This window comes from Bipolaris sorokiniana (assembly GCF_000338995.1).
Source record: "Bipolaris sorokiniana ND90Pr unplaced genomic scaffold COCSAscaffold_1, whole genome shotgun sequence".
NCBI classification, from domain to species: Eukaryota; Fungi; Ascomycota; class Dothideomycetes; order Pleosporales; family Pleosporaceae; genus Bipolaris; species Bipolaris sorokiniana.
This window is the reverse complement of record NW_006911895.1, coordinates 2,247,398-2,261,645: the sequence shown is the minus strand read 5'-3', so window position 1 is coordinate 2,261,645 and position 14,248 is coordinate 2,247,398. Positions and strand designations below refer to the sequence as shown.

At 52.0% G+C, this 14,248-nt stretch overlaps 7 protein-coding genes across 7 annotated transcripts; 3 read left to right on the top strand and 4 right to left on the bottom strand.

The window, feature by feature from the left end:
- Positions 1 to 21: 21 nt before the first annotated feature.
- COCSADRAFT_32450 (uncharacterized protein) lies at positions 22 to 1,566 on the bottom strand. Its single transcript, XM_007696107.1, has 2 exons — positions 1,536 to 1,566; positions 22 to 1,338 (listed from the first exon to the last, which is right to left on the bottom strand). Exon 2 carries the CDS (start codon positions 1,328 to 1,330, stop codon positions 119 to 121), a length of 1,212 nt encoding a protein of 403 aa, XP_007694297.1. The 5' UTR covers positions 1,331 to 1,338; positions 1,536 to 1,566; the 3' UTR covers positions 22 to 118.
- A 145-nt stretch (positions 1,567 to 1,711) lies between these two features.
- Positions 1,712 to 2,117, top strand: COCSADRAFT_78644 (uncharacterized protein; the record flags this gene model as incomplete). The annotated part of the gene is made up of 2 exons (XM_007696816.1): positions 1,712 to 1,816; positions 1,908 to 2,117. The coding sequence occupies 2 exons, from the start codon at positions 1,712 to 1,714 to the stop codon at positions 2,115 to 2,117; spliced, it is 315 nt and encodes a 104-aa protein (XP_007695006.1).
- Positions 2,118 to 2,460: 343 nt separating this feature from the next.
- On the bottom strand, positions 2,461 to 3,682 carry COCSADRAFT_213818 (uncharacterized protein). The gene is made up of 3 exons (XM_007696815.1): positions 3,321 to 3,682; positions 3,028 to 3,231; positions 2,461 to 2,975 (listed from the first exon to the last, which is right to left on the bottom strand). The coding sequence occupies exons 1-3, from the start codon at positions 3,588 to 3,590 to the stop codon at positions 2,604 to 2,606; spliced, it is 846 nt and encodes a 281-aa protein (XP_007695005.1). The 5' UTR covers positions 3,591 to 3,682; the 3' UTR covers positions 2,461 to 2,603.
- A 204-nt stretch (positions 3,683 to 3,886) lies between these two features.
- COCSADRAFT_177466 (uncharacterized protein) lies at positions 3,887 to 6,136 on the top strand. Its single transcript, XM_007696814.1, has 3 exons — positions 3,887 to 4,407; positions 4,460 to 5,769; positions 5,816 to 6,136. The coding sequence occupies exons 1-3, from the start codon at positions 4,115 to 4,117 to the stop codon at positions 5,890 to 5,892; spliced, it is 1,680 nt and encodes a 559-aa protein (XP_007695004.1). The 5' UTR covers positions 3,887 to 4,114; the 3' UTR covers positions 5,893 to 6,136.
- A 552-nt stretch (positions 6,137 to 6,688) lies between these two features.
- COCSADRAFT_131970 (uncharacterized protein) lies at positions 6,689 to 8,663 on the top strand (the record flags this gene model as incomplete). Its single annotated transcript, XM_007696813.1, has 2 exons — positions 6,689 to 8,051; positions 8,172 to 8,663. The coding sequence occupies 2 exons, from the start codon at positions 6,689 to 6,691 to the stop codon at positions 8,261 to 8,263; spliced, it is 1,455 nt and encodes a 484-aa protein (XP_007695003.1). The 3' UTR covers positions 8,264 to 8,663.
- A 285-nt stretch (positions 8,664 to 8,948) lies between these two features.
- Positions 8,949 to 10,810, bottom strand: COCSADRAFT_106729 (uncharacterized protein). Its single transcript, XM_007696812.1, has 4 exons — positions 10,464 to 10,810; positions 10,192 to 10,410; positions 9,753 to 10,138; positions 8,949 to 9,694 (listed from the first exon to the last, which is right to left on the bottom strand). Exons 1-4 carry the CDS (start codon positions 10,503 to 10,505, stop codon positions 9,166 to 9,168), a joined length of 1,176 nt encoding a protein of 391 aa, XP_007695002.1. The 5' UTR covers positions 10,506 to 10,810; the 3' UTR covers positions 8,949 to 9,165.
- A 1,031-nt stretch (positions 10,811 to 11,841) lies between these two features.
- On the bottom strand, positions 11,842 to 13,632 carry COCSADRAFT_76189 (uncharacterized protein; the record flags this gene model as incomplete). The annotated part of the gene is made up of 3 exons (XM_007696811.1): positions 11,842 to 12,148; positions 12,209 to 13,383; positions 13,441 to 13,632. The coding sequence occupies 3 exons, from the start codon at positions 13,630 to 13,632 to the stop codon at positions 11,842 to 11,844; spliced, it is 1,674 nt and encodes a 557-aa protein (XP_007695001.1).
- Between the last annotated feature and the right edge of the window lie 616 nt (positions 13,633 to 14,248).

Genomic DNA, 14,248 nt, shown 5'->3' with positions numbered 1-14,248 from the left:
ATTCGAAAGTCTCAAGAGCGACTGCAGCGTACATTGAACTGAAATTTATTTTTCTTCTAATCTAGTATTGCATTCGTAAAATCATAATCCTCATCGGTCTAATACTCGGCGATGCCATTTAGAGGGCCGCCCACTCGACGGAAAAGGCCCTGACGGGCTCCTTCTCGTTCGCGTCTATCTCCGGATCTTCACCGCCAATCATGTAGGCCTTCTTCGTTCCTGTACCGAGACGCCCGCCACCAACCACATCCAGAAGCTCAAACTTCTGGTCCCAGCCCAGACCCGTCGCAGCAAAGTGACTGTGGTAACGAAGTGGGTCGCCAGGGTACACGTTGTAATGGCAACCAAAGCGCAGACCAGGCATGTGATAGTAGCCTTTGGAATGCAGATACCGGAACAATGGGTAGCTGTCCGGTACCTTTGGGGGAGGGGCTGCAGTCTCTTTGGCGGGGGTCGCCAGTGGTGGGTATGAGGTTGTGGGCGTGACGAAGTGCTTCTGACCTGCAACACCTTTCACAGTGTTGCTCTTGGTGGACGGTTCAGGTTCAGTAGGAGCAGACATTGGTTCGAAGAGAGACTCTTCAGGTGCGGGGATCGAGGTAGGAATAGGCGCAGTCATAGGCGCAGGAGAGTCAATCTTTGGTGGCTTGACCTGTACCCACGACTCTGAAAAGCTTGAGCCCTTCATGATGAACCCAAGACCAGAATGCGCAAGATCAGAAGTGCTGGTTTCTGAGCTAACAGGACTAGAACTGCTGATAGTACTAGGACTTGGGTCGACCTTGGTGAGTTCCACTGGCGTGTATGAGTCGGAGAAGCTCGATCCTTTCATGATGAAGCCCAGACCGGAGCCTGAGAAACTCGAGTCATCCACTTTGAGCGTTTGTTCAGACACCGAGCTTGCAGCAAGACTGGCCTCGTCTGTCTTCAGACCCTTGTCACGCAGGGCCCTTTCCTTCCTCCTCTCTGCAGCCTCCCTCTGTTCCTTGGCTACTTCTTCTCCTCTTTTATCCATCTCGGCCATGTACCTGAGTCTGTCCTCTCTGCTCATCTTCGCAAAGTTCTCTTCATGAAACTGCGCATCATCCACGATATACGCAGCGCCTTTATCGACGAGTACCCGAGCCTCTTCCGGCATAAGTTCCAGCGGTACGCCCAGAAAAACGTTCTGCTGGCTGAGGTTCGGGATCGTGCCCACCAAGAGTCCGCAGATGTTGTGCGCGCGACGGCAGTGCGCAATGACGTCCACATCGAAGAGGAGGTAGCGACCGCCGACGAGGGAGATGGGAAATGGTTCCTTGATTGGGTTGGGTGCTGGCGCTTGCGCCATTGTGTGATCTGAAGCGAGGCAAAGGTTAGTTTCTTATAGGTCAATGTAGCGGTGAGGTGAGACACTGAGTTGGCTAGAGGATCAGAGTGTGAATACAATATTGGTTCACCATGGCCCCATCTTGTGGGAGTCAGGGGATTGACAGATTATTGGATATTCATCATATAAGGCGCAAAAAGCAAGGAGCGAAAAAGATTTTGCTTACCTGTCACTTGTGAGGTTTCATCGTGAAAGTCGTGAGGAGAAAGGAAAGAGTTAAAGGTAAAGCTCAACTTTTCAGCAGCCTCGCTTAGCTAGCGCGACAAGGGCAAGGTCCCCGCAACACCGGAGGCGGACGCGACAGGCTCGCCTTTGACATAGCAACACAGCGGCAGCAGCATCATGGCACCACCGTACTTTGTAGGCTCTACAAATGGCCAGGAGGCAGCGGCACCAAAGACATATTACGAGCAGCAGCGCGAGATGCTGGTGACGGAGATTGCTCAAGTGCGTCCAATGTTACGGCCTGCACACCGACATTGTGGCCCGCCAATGTCGCTGCAACAATCTAGCGCTTGCATGCTAACCATGATCGCAGAGCCTAGAAGTCGTCTTGCAAAATATCAACAAACTCAACCGCTCGCTCGAAGAAGTCACGTCGGTCGGCAACGAATTCGCGCCCGTTGAGTCGCTGTGGAGTCACTTTGAAAACGTCATGGCCAAGGACCCCAACGAGCAGCAGGAAAGCACGCAAGAGGGGGCCACTGAACATGAAGGCGAGACAGAGGTGCCCGATGAGAGGAAATGAAAGAGCAGAGGACCCCTGTTGATAGTATGACGAGGATACGACAAGACGGCGCGTAGTGTTGCGCACGGTGAATGGTTCATATAAACCTGAACAAGGCGTTACGGGAAGATGATGCAATGATACCCCTGAGCAAGTCACTAGTAAAATGCTTGTCATAGGGCTGGAAATCGAGCATGGTTCAAAAAAAAGACTGCGCTTCATTTACTCCCTGGGCGCAGACAAAGCCAAGAAAGCAGGTTCGCTATGCGCTCATACTAAATACCGAATACAGATACAAGAAAAGGGGAAATGATATTGTAGGCGTTTGGACTCGCTATGTCCATTGTTGTGCCAAAGAAAAACCAAAAACGCCCCCAACCATGTACATGAAGAGACTCGACCATGATGTGTTGGAAGGAAGAGACATGTCAAGACAGTGAGGGAGGGCGGGCAGCGTGTGGTCATTAAAACATATTGATCGTATCGTCCAGCGTCGTCATATGTAGATTACAAGACGGTGCAGCCGCTGCGCTTCTTCTTCTTGCCGCCGCCAGCGGGGAGGGGTGTCGTTGTGTTCCCTCTTGATGTTGAGTTTGCGGTGCCCAGACGGCGGTCTTGTTGCTCTTTGTGCTCGTCGCCAACGGCCATGGTGACGGCCATGTCGAAGATTTCCTCGACGCCGTCTTGTTCTTTACTGCTGCACTCCATGTAGACGGCGCCCATTTTCTCGGCCACGGCACGGCCCTGGTCCGAGGTGACAGGCGTCAGGCCTTGTGTCTTGAGGAGCTCGATGCAGTTCTTCTTATTGCGCAGGTCGGATTTGAGGCCCAGCAACATGAGCGGTGTGGTTGGGCAGAAGTGGAGAACCTCGGGGTACCACTGAGTCGTGTCAGTGCATGCATGGATGTGCTGGCTCAGCTAGCTCTCTTACCTTGTCCATGACGTTTTCTAGCGAATTTGGGCAATCAATTGCGAAGCAGACGAAAATGACATCTGTCTCTGGGTAGGAGAGAGGGCGCAACCGGTCGTACTCTTCCTGGCCGGCCGTGTCCCATAGGGCCAGCTCGACCATCTTGCCCGAGGGCGGATGGGGCGTGTGGGTGATGTAGTTTTCGAAGACGGTGGGCACGTATTTCTGGAGCGCATTAGTGTCTGTGATGATGATGATGGTGCTGGTGCTGGTGTTGGTGCTGTCGCTGCTGGCAGCATCGCAGGCGGACGTACCTCTGGAAAGTTGCCGGAGCTGTAGCTGATGAGCAAGCACGTCTTTCCGCAGCCACCGTCGCCGACAACGACGAGCTTTTTCGAGTATGCGGGTGGCTCGGTGATTGCTGTGTCGCGCGTGTTGGTAGTGCCGTATGAACTGACGGTGCCATTGCTGTTGCGCTCACTGGGGGTACGGGCATGGCCGCGGACAGGGCCCATAGATGAGACGGGCGACTTTGTGCTCTGCTTGCGCCGCAGGTAGTCGTAGTTTTGCGAAGTGGCGGCCATTGTGTGTATGGGGTGTATATGTTGATATCTCGCCAGAGGTGGTGGTGGTGGTGGGCGGGCGGGCTGGTGCTGCACGGGATGGTGAGCAGGGAGAGGGTATGAATGAAGACACACAGAACAAAGCAGAGCAGAGCTGGAGCGGGAGAGCGTGTGGGGAGCGAGTGGTCGGGGCTTAAGAGAGGCGCATGTTGATTGTTGGCAGCACTCGGTCGCATATGGCAACCGCGCTACAGCGCCAGCGGCTCGCTAAGCTAGCGCCGAGTGTCAACGCCCGTCTGTCCTGGTCGCTCGTTCCGTGGCCTGCTAGACGGCGGGCGCACAGCCCTACCACCACCAACTCCACCACTGCTATCGCTATCACCACCACCACTACCACGCTGGCTGCAAATACAGACGACAACGACGATAACACCGCTGCCGCCGCCCACCCAGCATTAATCGCCTGGACATGCACAAGCGACTGACGCGCCCGACTCCTTCGACTCCTCCTCTTCCCCGCTGCCGCTGTTGCGCCCGCTGCCGCTATGCCTCCGCAACATGAGGCGCCGCCAGCCATGACAAAACCCAAGCTGGACGCCGGCAACAAGGGCCACGACCACTACGCCCAGCAGCTCCCCAAGTGGCGCAATGCCCTGCGCAACCGCCTCATCCCCATTGTGCGCTGGGAGACGCCGTGGCTAGCCTTACTGCAGGATAAGCTGCGCTCGCCCTTCCTCGACTCTTACTTTGCCTATACCGCAAACCTCGGCACCCACACCTTCTTCATGGTCTTTCTGCCCATCCAGTTCTGGTGTGGCTACACCAGCGTTGGCCGAGCGTATGTCGTGCGCTGCTGTCTTTGACTGCGCTGCCATGTCTGACGTGCACAGGACTGTCTTCATGCTTGCCGCGGGTGTCTACAGCACCGGCTTCCTCAAGGACCTGCTCTGCCTCCCTCGCCCCCTCTCGCCTCCTCTCGCCCGCATCTCCATGTCAGGCTCGGCTGCACTCGAATACGGCTTCCCCTCGTCGCACTCTGCCAATGCCGTCTCCGTGGCCTTTTATGCCATCTACACGTTGCGCCAGTCGGCTCAGCAGGACAACACTAATCTCAACATGGGCCTTCAGGCCCTTTTCTACTTTTACGCACTGTCCATCATAGCCGGCCGCCTCTACTGCGGCATGCACGGATTCCTCGACGTCATAGTGGGTAGTGTTATGGGTGCCCTCATCACTGCCTTCCAGCTCGTCTACGGCGACTGGATGGACTCGTGGGTCTTTAGTGGCAGCACACTGCACATTTTCATCGCGACATTGGTAGTCTGTGTTCTCGTTCGCGTCCATCCGGAGCCTGCCGACGACTGCCCCTGCTACGACGATAGCGTCTCATTTGCTGGCGTCGTCATAGGCATAAACCTTGGTGCCTGGCACTATGCCCAAACAGGCTATGCCCTGCAAGACGCATATCCCTCCTCGGTCCCCTTCGACTTGCACGAGATGGGCTTGCTCAAAGCAACCATTCGCATTCTCTTGGGCGTTGTTGTCATCTTCGTCTGGAGAGCAACCATGAAGCCTGCCCTGTTCACCATACTGCCTCCAATCTTCCGTCTACTTGAACAGGCTCGCTGGAACATGCCTCGCGCATTCTTCTTGAATGCGTCCAAGTACAGTTCGATTAAACCTTTTGCAGACGACGATAATGTCATTCCGCCTGCATCTGAGCTGCCACACATGTTGAAAAATCTCGCTCAGCCACGTAAGCGATCCGTCTCGGTTGGCCCTCAATCCGCTGCAGATGCATATGAGACGCTTGCGTATCGCAACCGCAGGCGCCGTGAAAGTGTAAACTCGCTGGACGGTGCTGTTCCAGAGAATTCTACATGGGTACCAAGCCCAGCAATGCCCGACACACCCAATGCGGAAAAATCAGACCCGCTCCTTGGTGCACGTCTCCTGCCAACGCCAATGGCATCTCGCGTCCATTCGTACGAGCAGATGATGGGCACGGGTAAGGTGCAACTGCCCGACACCAACACTGTGACACCACCAGAGAGTGATACAGATACTGCAGGCGGTTTCTGCAAAACTGTAAACGAGCCATCTGAAGAGGAAAATGAGAAGCGCGAGATTTTCATGATGCTTACGAAGCCACGAGTTCGCTACGACGTCGAAGTTGTAACAAAGCTGATCGTCTATACCGGTATGTCTATCACAATTGCTTGCAAACACACGCTAACGTATATTAGGTATTGCGTATATAGCTGTTGCAGGGAACCCTATATTATTCGAGTTTTTGGGATTGGGTATGGGCAACATAGCGTAATTAACCAGGATCTTAAGTTTCGTTTTACCTTTTTGTAAACATATATTCCAGCATAGTTCACCGCTCCTAGATGGATGCACTTAATACACTCATCGTTAAAGGTTTTCTCAGGAAATGTTTCGGTAGCTTGGGGTGATGTATCGGGCTCGTTCAAATGCGGTAAGCGATAGCCATTTACGAGATAGTCTTGGCGAACAATCACACACCCCAAACAAACAAACAATATAATGTTGGACAACATGCCGAAGGAACTATCACCTCGACTACAACACTCATCGACAACAACAATCGTTCAATTTCACTCAGGTAAAAAAGTTGAAAACTGTCTTGGACCAAACCATTGGATGAGATGAGCGTAGACGGTTATCATAAGTTACATTATCATCTAACACCACTCCACATATGCGCCGAGAAATATACACAAGACTCAGCTGGGGTATAGCTGATATGAGAGTAGTACGGCCGAGTGGAATAGAAATGGCAGGGGCAAGGAAGGATCATAAGAGGGTACAGCCGGCGAACTTCGCTCCAAGCAGCATTGTAGATGCAGAGAAACCTGACTGACGCATGCGACCGCGTCAGTCTGTTCGATCAACCGCCACAAAATCTCGATGGCGCGCCCGAATCGTTACTGCACCGCCAGGCCGCCTGAACCCGTTTACACTAGTATACATTGACGTCATGACTTGGCACGGCCACAGCCCAGCTTACTGTCAGCATAACTACATACCACTTGCAGGCCGAATTACTGTGATATTACAACAGGCGGTAGCAATCTAATCGTAAACACTTGGACATGTCAAACGATATTACCCACAATAGGTCTGGCCTGAAAGAATTTTTGGCGTCCATTGCGACCATTTCGGGAGATTTGTCAAATATTACTGCACCACCATTCGTACTCGCAGACAACTCGACCGTGGAGATACCACAGTATTGGGCAGATCATCCATATCTTTGGGCTGCACCGGCAACTGAGGAAAACCCAGAAAAGCGGGCATTGCTCGTATTGAAGAACTTTCTTTGTTCACTACGCGGCCAACAGTATGGAGGACGAAGGGAAGAGGACGGCGTCAAGAAGCCCTTGAATGCATTTCTTGGAGAAATTTTCATGGGGGGCTGGAACATGGAAGACCTGGGCGAAACGAGGTTGGTGTCTGAGCAGGTCGGACATCACCCACCAGTCACTGCATGCTACCTGTGGAATAATCATGTCGGTATTCGCGCCGAAGGTTTCACTGAACAGGAAATCACTTTCAACGGAAACGTGGCTATCAAGCAGAAGGGCTATGCAATAGTCCATGTCGATAAATACGACGAAGACTATCTACTTCCCTTACCCAACATCAAAGTCAAAGGTCTCCTTAGTGGCGTTCCACACCCCGAACTCTATGGCGATTACTCGCTCATCTGCTCCAATGGATACATATCACATATACACTTTGAAGGCAAATCACTGCTCGGGTTCGGACAAAAGAACAGTTTTCATGCGCGCTTCTTCCACAAGGATAACCCTTCTGATATCATCTACATCCTTGAAGGCACGTGGAATAGCACTTTTACCATCAAAGATGCACGTAGCGGCACGGAAATCGAAACCTGTGACGTACACAGCATCAAGCAACAGCCCATGAACGTTCCTGACCTGTCCGAGCAAGATCCATGGGAGTCGAGAAAGGCATGGCAGCACGTCATCTCCGCATTACGCAGAGGTGATATGAGGGGCGTTGTCAAGGCGAAGAGCGAAGTTGAGAATGGTCAAAGACAAATGCGTAAGGACGAGCAAGCAAAAGGCGAGACATTTACCCCCGTCTTCTTCAAGCGGGTAGACAAGGACCCTATATTTGAGGAGTTGGTCCAGTGCGACCCACAGGGTTATACTATTGACCCCAAAGCCGGCACATGGAAAGTGGACAAGGAGGCCGCCGAAAACAAATCGAGACCCTTCCACGGCGATCTGACGCCTTCGAACCAACGAACTAGCAATCCGCAGCCGCATTCTCAACAACATAGTAGAAATAATAGCACCACGACAAGCGGACAAGATCCGCAGTGTGGTGGAGCAGAGATGGAGACTGCAGCTGACAGTATTAATGGAGCAGCGGCATCTAGGGGGTGTCCGGCGCCGTCGTCGCCTTCGGACTCATCGCCTCGAAATGGTGCACGACTAACACTCCCCGTCCACAACGCTAGCACTAGTAGTAGTACGCCGGCACAGGATAGCGCTAGCCCTCCTGAATCGCCGACCTCAACCTCCTCTTCATCATCGGTAGCGACAGCAGCGACAGAAACTACTACCCATAGTCCCGTCGAGCCGTCTGATCAGCAAGTCGAAGATTTCTTACGCGCGAAAACGGGCAATGTCCGTTGATCCCGCGCTTTCCCTTCCGCCCATCCCCCATCTTCCACCAAAAAAATACTTCTGTCTTCGTATTCTTTGTAGCCTGCGGGAATGTCAACAATATAACGTTTATTCCCCGATTTTTGTTTCAGATTGTTCTTTTTTGATACACTCGGGAATCGGACTCGGCATTCGTCAATGTCGTCTGTGTTCGACGCTAAAAAAAATGTTTTTTTTTTCGTGTAACCACAGACGAAACTTTCTTGCGCCTCCCCTCCCCCGTCTCTCGCTTCTCGCGTGGCAAGATTCGCTTCCAAAATCCCACTTCAACAGGGGGAGAGTTGAGTAAGAGTAGTCAGGGCCATGTGCCGCTCCGCGGAGCGGCACTTATATTTCTTTGTAGAAAAGACTGGAACTAAGGAGGAAAAGCGAATCAAGGGTCTCAGCCTAGACCCTGGTTTTTGGTTCCTTTTGGCGCTGTTTCTTTCTGTCCTATCCTGTCTCTTTCCGCGAGTATTTGGCTTGGTAGCGGTTGTTTCCTTGTTCTTAGCATGCTTTTGTTTCGGGAGCCGCCGCCGCGACGGGCCTTGAGCTGGAGACTCTGGGACTACGGGGTGTGTAGTGGGGTTTGTAAGTCAGTCAGGTGTGAGATGTTGTTATCACGATGAGTTTTACCTCACTTTTCCTTGCAAATGCCAACCCAACCTGGATGTGTGTCTGTTTGTAATAGTTGATATTATTGATTTTAGATTATAGTATTAACTATTTTTGCATCCCTTTAAAAGAATGAGAGTGTTTCATCGCAGAAATATCTCTGCTTCAAATCTATATATCGCTTTCGTCGCTGGCATCAAATTAAATTACTCTGAATTGTTTTGTTCGCACTTTATTTCTCTTCGTGGAATTTGCTTCTTTTGTAGAAACCAAACATCTCATCGGTTTCCGTGCTCCTGTTCAATGTACGTCTCCCGTGTAATTTCACCCACGCGGCACTCCTCATCTGAAATCTTGCTTCCTCCGCCCTTTATCCGCCATGTGGAGAACCCTTTGTCTGTCTTCTCATTCTCGGTAGAGAGATCATCTCGTAGCCGTATGGGCGCAAGGTTGCCCATGCCGTAGTCTTCGTCGAGCTCCTTTGACGGATTCCCCTTTTCGGTCTGGAAGAGAGATTTTGTCATGCTGTAGATCGAGGGTTTCTTGCGGGACTGGCTCGACGTCGGGTCGCCGTTCCATTGTGGTGTGCGCATACCGGATGGCGTAGAGGGGCTGAAAGTTGATGAGAGACTAAGCGTCGTTGCGATTTCCCGCCAGAGGGGACGCAGAGTGGCAAGGGAGCCGGCGGTAATGGCTAGTCCTTGCTCAATATCGGACCAGATGGCAATATCCACTGTAGCCCACAGGAAGTCTGGGTCTTTAAAGTCCATGACGTAGGCCATGCGGACGACAACTGCTACACTTGCACTGAGGGGCCGTGGGTCAGCAACGGTAGAACCAAAGAGGAAAAATGGGTTCTACTTACACGCAAGCCATTCCCAGAACCGGAATCAACATGGCCTTCGTCTTGGTGGACATGTTCAATGACCAGATGAGGAAGAAGGGCAAGATCGCAAAGGTAAAGTCGCTGATAACTGAGATGGCGCTGTACAAGAATGTCAGGCCAATGATGATGTCCACATTGACGCAGTAGCCGCCCTTGATTTGTCTGTCCCAAAAGAAGGCGATTGGCGTGCATTGCAGCAATGTGACGAAGAAGAAAACCAGTCCAGTGAGCATGGTCAGGGCCATGGCCATGTAGATGATCCATTTGTGGAGATTTTGGACAGTGACGCGCAGAAGAAAGAGACCAATCGAAATCTTGGACGTAATCATGGCCCAGCAGTAAGCAATGTAGCATAGCCACCAATACTACAACTACTATTAGTCTTGAGCCGGTGAAGCTACAGATTCGAGGGCCTTACCTGAAGAGCCTTGTACTGTTGCTCGCTGGTAAGCGTGATCATATGGCGTCCAGTACCATAATGAATACCGCCTATTGCGCACGTCGCAAACATGACATGAAAAAGAAGTGCAGCCACCATCCACCAGTCATCCGCGCCGAAAGCCTTGACGATGCGAGTTCGTGTATAGACCCTCAGAATAGTGGCTACAAAGGCAAGAGAAACGAATGTCGAGCACACCTGCTACCATCAGTTCTGTGAATCTGGAGTCCATAGTCAGTGATTCTACATACCGCTTGCAGCACCGGCCCCCTGTTCTCGTGTAGTGATTCCATGGTGATGGCGCAACGTCGGGGAAATCTGGTTCACACCCAAGTCGCAGCAGAATCTGGAGTAGTTATGCTCCATATATTCTGGTGCTAGAGCATTGGGTGTCCGGCATAACGAGTCAAACAGTTCGCTTGGCCGGCACTCAATGAATGGGTGCCCAAGGAGAGAGGCGCGGCCCACGGCGCTATTCTTGACACGGGAGGGAGAGTGCCCGCCCGCGTCCAAAACATGGCTTCTACGGCTCAGTCAACGCTGATTCCAACTACCACCCTCCAAAGAGAGACCAGGGGATATCGAGTTAGAACAATTTTGTCATCCTAGCAGCTCGTGCGAGCCAGCCTTAGCAATCATAGTCCCTAGGCCTAATGAGGCGAAGGATCACAAGTGAGTTGAGAACCGCAATTTGTAAAGATCCAGACCCATGACAGTGCATACAAAGAAAAGCCTTAATCAGCTGGGGATCCAACGGCTTAATGATTCAATTGCCGCTGTCACATTGAGAGTCAGAGACTATGTTCCGAGGGCCGCGATGCATGCCTAGGGCTCTTTGGATCCACCGCCTGCCCTAGGTTCCAGGGTTTTCAAGGTGAGTGGCTTGGTGGAGAGGGTGCTTGTGGAGCGCAAGCTGGGTGAATGACCCACATTCCTGCAGGAACTGTTGGGTGAAGATGGGCGGTTGCGAGATGCTGTGTTGGGATGACATTTCCGGTGGTTGTTGTTAAGCGAGATCAAGCACGGTGACGGCGGGCAACGTGGGAGCAGGGGGTGCAAGGATACGGATAGAGTCGGCGACCTTCTACTCTTGGTTAGCATCAGATCGTGAAACGCCTAAGTGCTGGGGTGCCTGATCGTCGTGATTGGACGAGTCAGCGCGGCTCAATGACAGCCGACCCCCTCTCATCCGTCGCTGGTCCAGATACATAGCAGGTCGTCCTTTGCATCGCCCCTTTGCCTCTGAATGGTGTCGGAGCCAGCCTCCGACGCATACCCAAGGCGCCTGCTATACGCAATTCGCAAATTAAACAAAAGGGCAACCATCACAGCCACACACACACACACACACACACACACACACTCGTGGTGATTTGATTGCACGATGCAATCGGGGGTGCGGCATCCGACCATGGAAATCAAACCAAGCTCTCTCCGGACCATAAATTGATTGAAAGCATTCCCGCTTATACCGCATAGGAATGTCCCAAGACCACGATCCCACGATGCTGGGAGATCGCCCTCAACCATGACCAGGGTGCGAGCAGCCAAGTGGAGACAGAACCAGAGACGCCATTGTTGGTGATAGTCGCACCCGGTCCTACTCTAAGTATCAATGCACCCACTTACCTACTTTGCGTTCCCACCCTGCCGACAGTAGCAGCTGGCGTCGATAGTTACATCCGCTACAGCAAGCGCGATACGCAATTGCTGCCCTACGATCCCTGCTTCCTCAACCCTTCCCAGCTTCAGCAGACACTCGTGATAGCCGTGTAGAGCCCAAACATTATTCGGATGCTGCCTTGCTCTAGGGAGACTGTCGTCAAACCCTAAATCAGCCTTGTAAGCCCCTGCTGCATCTTCTATTCGGCCCTGCTCCATGAGCAAGGCGGCGTACGCATGTCTGGTCGGCTGCATCCAGGGCCATGGCTCGGCACTAAAGGGACCCCTTGTCAGTACACTCATTCGCATCTCATGGACGAGGCGGAATTCCTACTAGGTAAGCGCATCATCCCGATCAATAGCTGTTTCGAGATGCTTGAAGGCCTCTTCAAAATTGCCCTTCCTGTACTCGAGCTCGCCGTCCAGCATTGCTATACCAACCTTGAGCACTACATTGGATTTGTTTGGAAAATCCCCGCAAATACGGGAGGATGGTATCCGCTCTACTGCCGCAACCAGGGCGGCACGTTGCTTCTGTGCCTTCTCGATATCACCAGTAGCGGCATAGGCAACTCCCTTGCCGTAATGAATCATGGCCGTTGTAACACAATGTAAACTTGCATCGTCGGGCATTGGAAGCGCAATCAGTTCTGCCCATCGCCCAAAGCGCACTAGGACATGGACGCCTACCGACGAAAAGTTCTCGAGCCAGTCTGCCATTGGCGGGCTCTCAATGCGCAGGAGTGACACAGGTAGCGAGGTTTCCATGCGGTTGACAGCATCCATTGCAACCTTGTACTGCCCCGCAAACATTGCTGCGTATATAAGCGAATGATAGTCATGCATCATGTAAAAGGAGTAGAAGTTCTGTGTTCCATGTTCGGCGACGTACTTCTCGTCCGCCAAGCATGCATCTGCGTTCGAGTCAATGGCACGCCCATAATCACCAACCAGGATCCAGATGTGACTCGGCATGTGAACCAGATGGCCGGCATCCGGGGTAACTCTTCTCAGACGATCTGCACAGGCTAATGCTGCTTCTGGAGTCTTTGACATTTCCATCAGATGGATGTACAAATGGAGCAGACCGGGGTGTTCCTGAGAGCTAACATTCTGTAGGGCCTTTTCCAGTATGATCTTTGCCTTGGGTGCATGTGATTCAGGGGTGGGTTCACCCGTCTTGAGATCCCATAGATTCCATGCTGAGAGATTCATGAGAGCATCAGCGTAGAGGCAAGTGATGTCGATGTCGTCAGGGAACCGCTTATAGACGTCTTCCATGGCTTTTGCGTACTCCTCGTTACAGGCAATGAACGCGGCTTCGTTCAGGTCCTTAGGAACACGTACCTGTATCGCGTCGATCAAGGCCCTTTCTGGATCCATCCTACCAGGTGCATACTGCTTAGCGTTTTCGTTCGCCTCGTTTATCTTCTCCAGTGTTGTCTTGAGCTCCTTCTCATCGAACAAGTCCCAAGGTTTATTGTAGTTCGGCCCGAGAGCAAAAGTGAGCTACCATGGTCAGGTGTCAATCCGTGCGCTATTCCGAAGTTCAGGTTGTATACATACACCCCAATATGCCATGGCGCACTCTGGGTCCTCTTTGATTGCTCTCCCGAAACACCGGGCGGACTCCTCGTGGTTGAACGCGTAGCTCCAGATGAAGCCGCGGTCGAACCATGTCTGGGCGTGCGGGGTGGATGTGGTGATCTTTCGAGTATACGAACCAAGATCGTACTGATAGGAGCTGGAATTATGCATGATAGTTGACGTTGCAATACCATGTATAAATTTGTTTTCGAGGTTAACGTGTTAGTGTTTGCTAGACAAATGCCTATCTGGAGCTGAATGTACACCCCCCGCACTACCAGCTCACTCAAGCTCAGTCTAGCCTTGTTGGGTCAGGCGCGATAGGGCTACGTATCGTTTGACCCTTCTGCGTTGCATACGACGCGTCCTCGTTCGTGGCATGGCTGTTGAATTTAAAGTTGGTTCTAAGCTATAGAGTTTTGTCATTCTGTGTACCTCGTGCCGAGTAGACCATGAATGGACGTTGTTACAACCTCACCGCCTATCCCTTTCCAACAATCGTACGAGACAAGAACAGTGTTGAGTCAGTGCAATTCCGACCTCTTGCTTGACCGCGTAGTCTATCGGTCCTTTTTTCGATATAGTGTTAGTTCTCTTTGTCGCTTCTGAGATGACATTTATCTTTTTCCAAATAGCAGTCCGTCTCCCAGTTTGATAAGGGATGACCACTATTCAAGCGCTTTATCGGCAACTGGTTAAAAACTACAAAATGTTCTAAATGATTTTTTGTAACGAGCTTCACATATTCAGTTCAATATCATCAAAACCCCTACTTTGACTCTGGCGT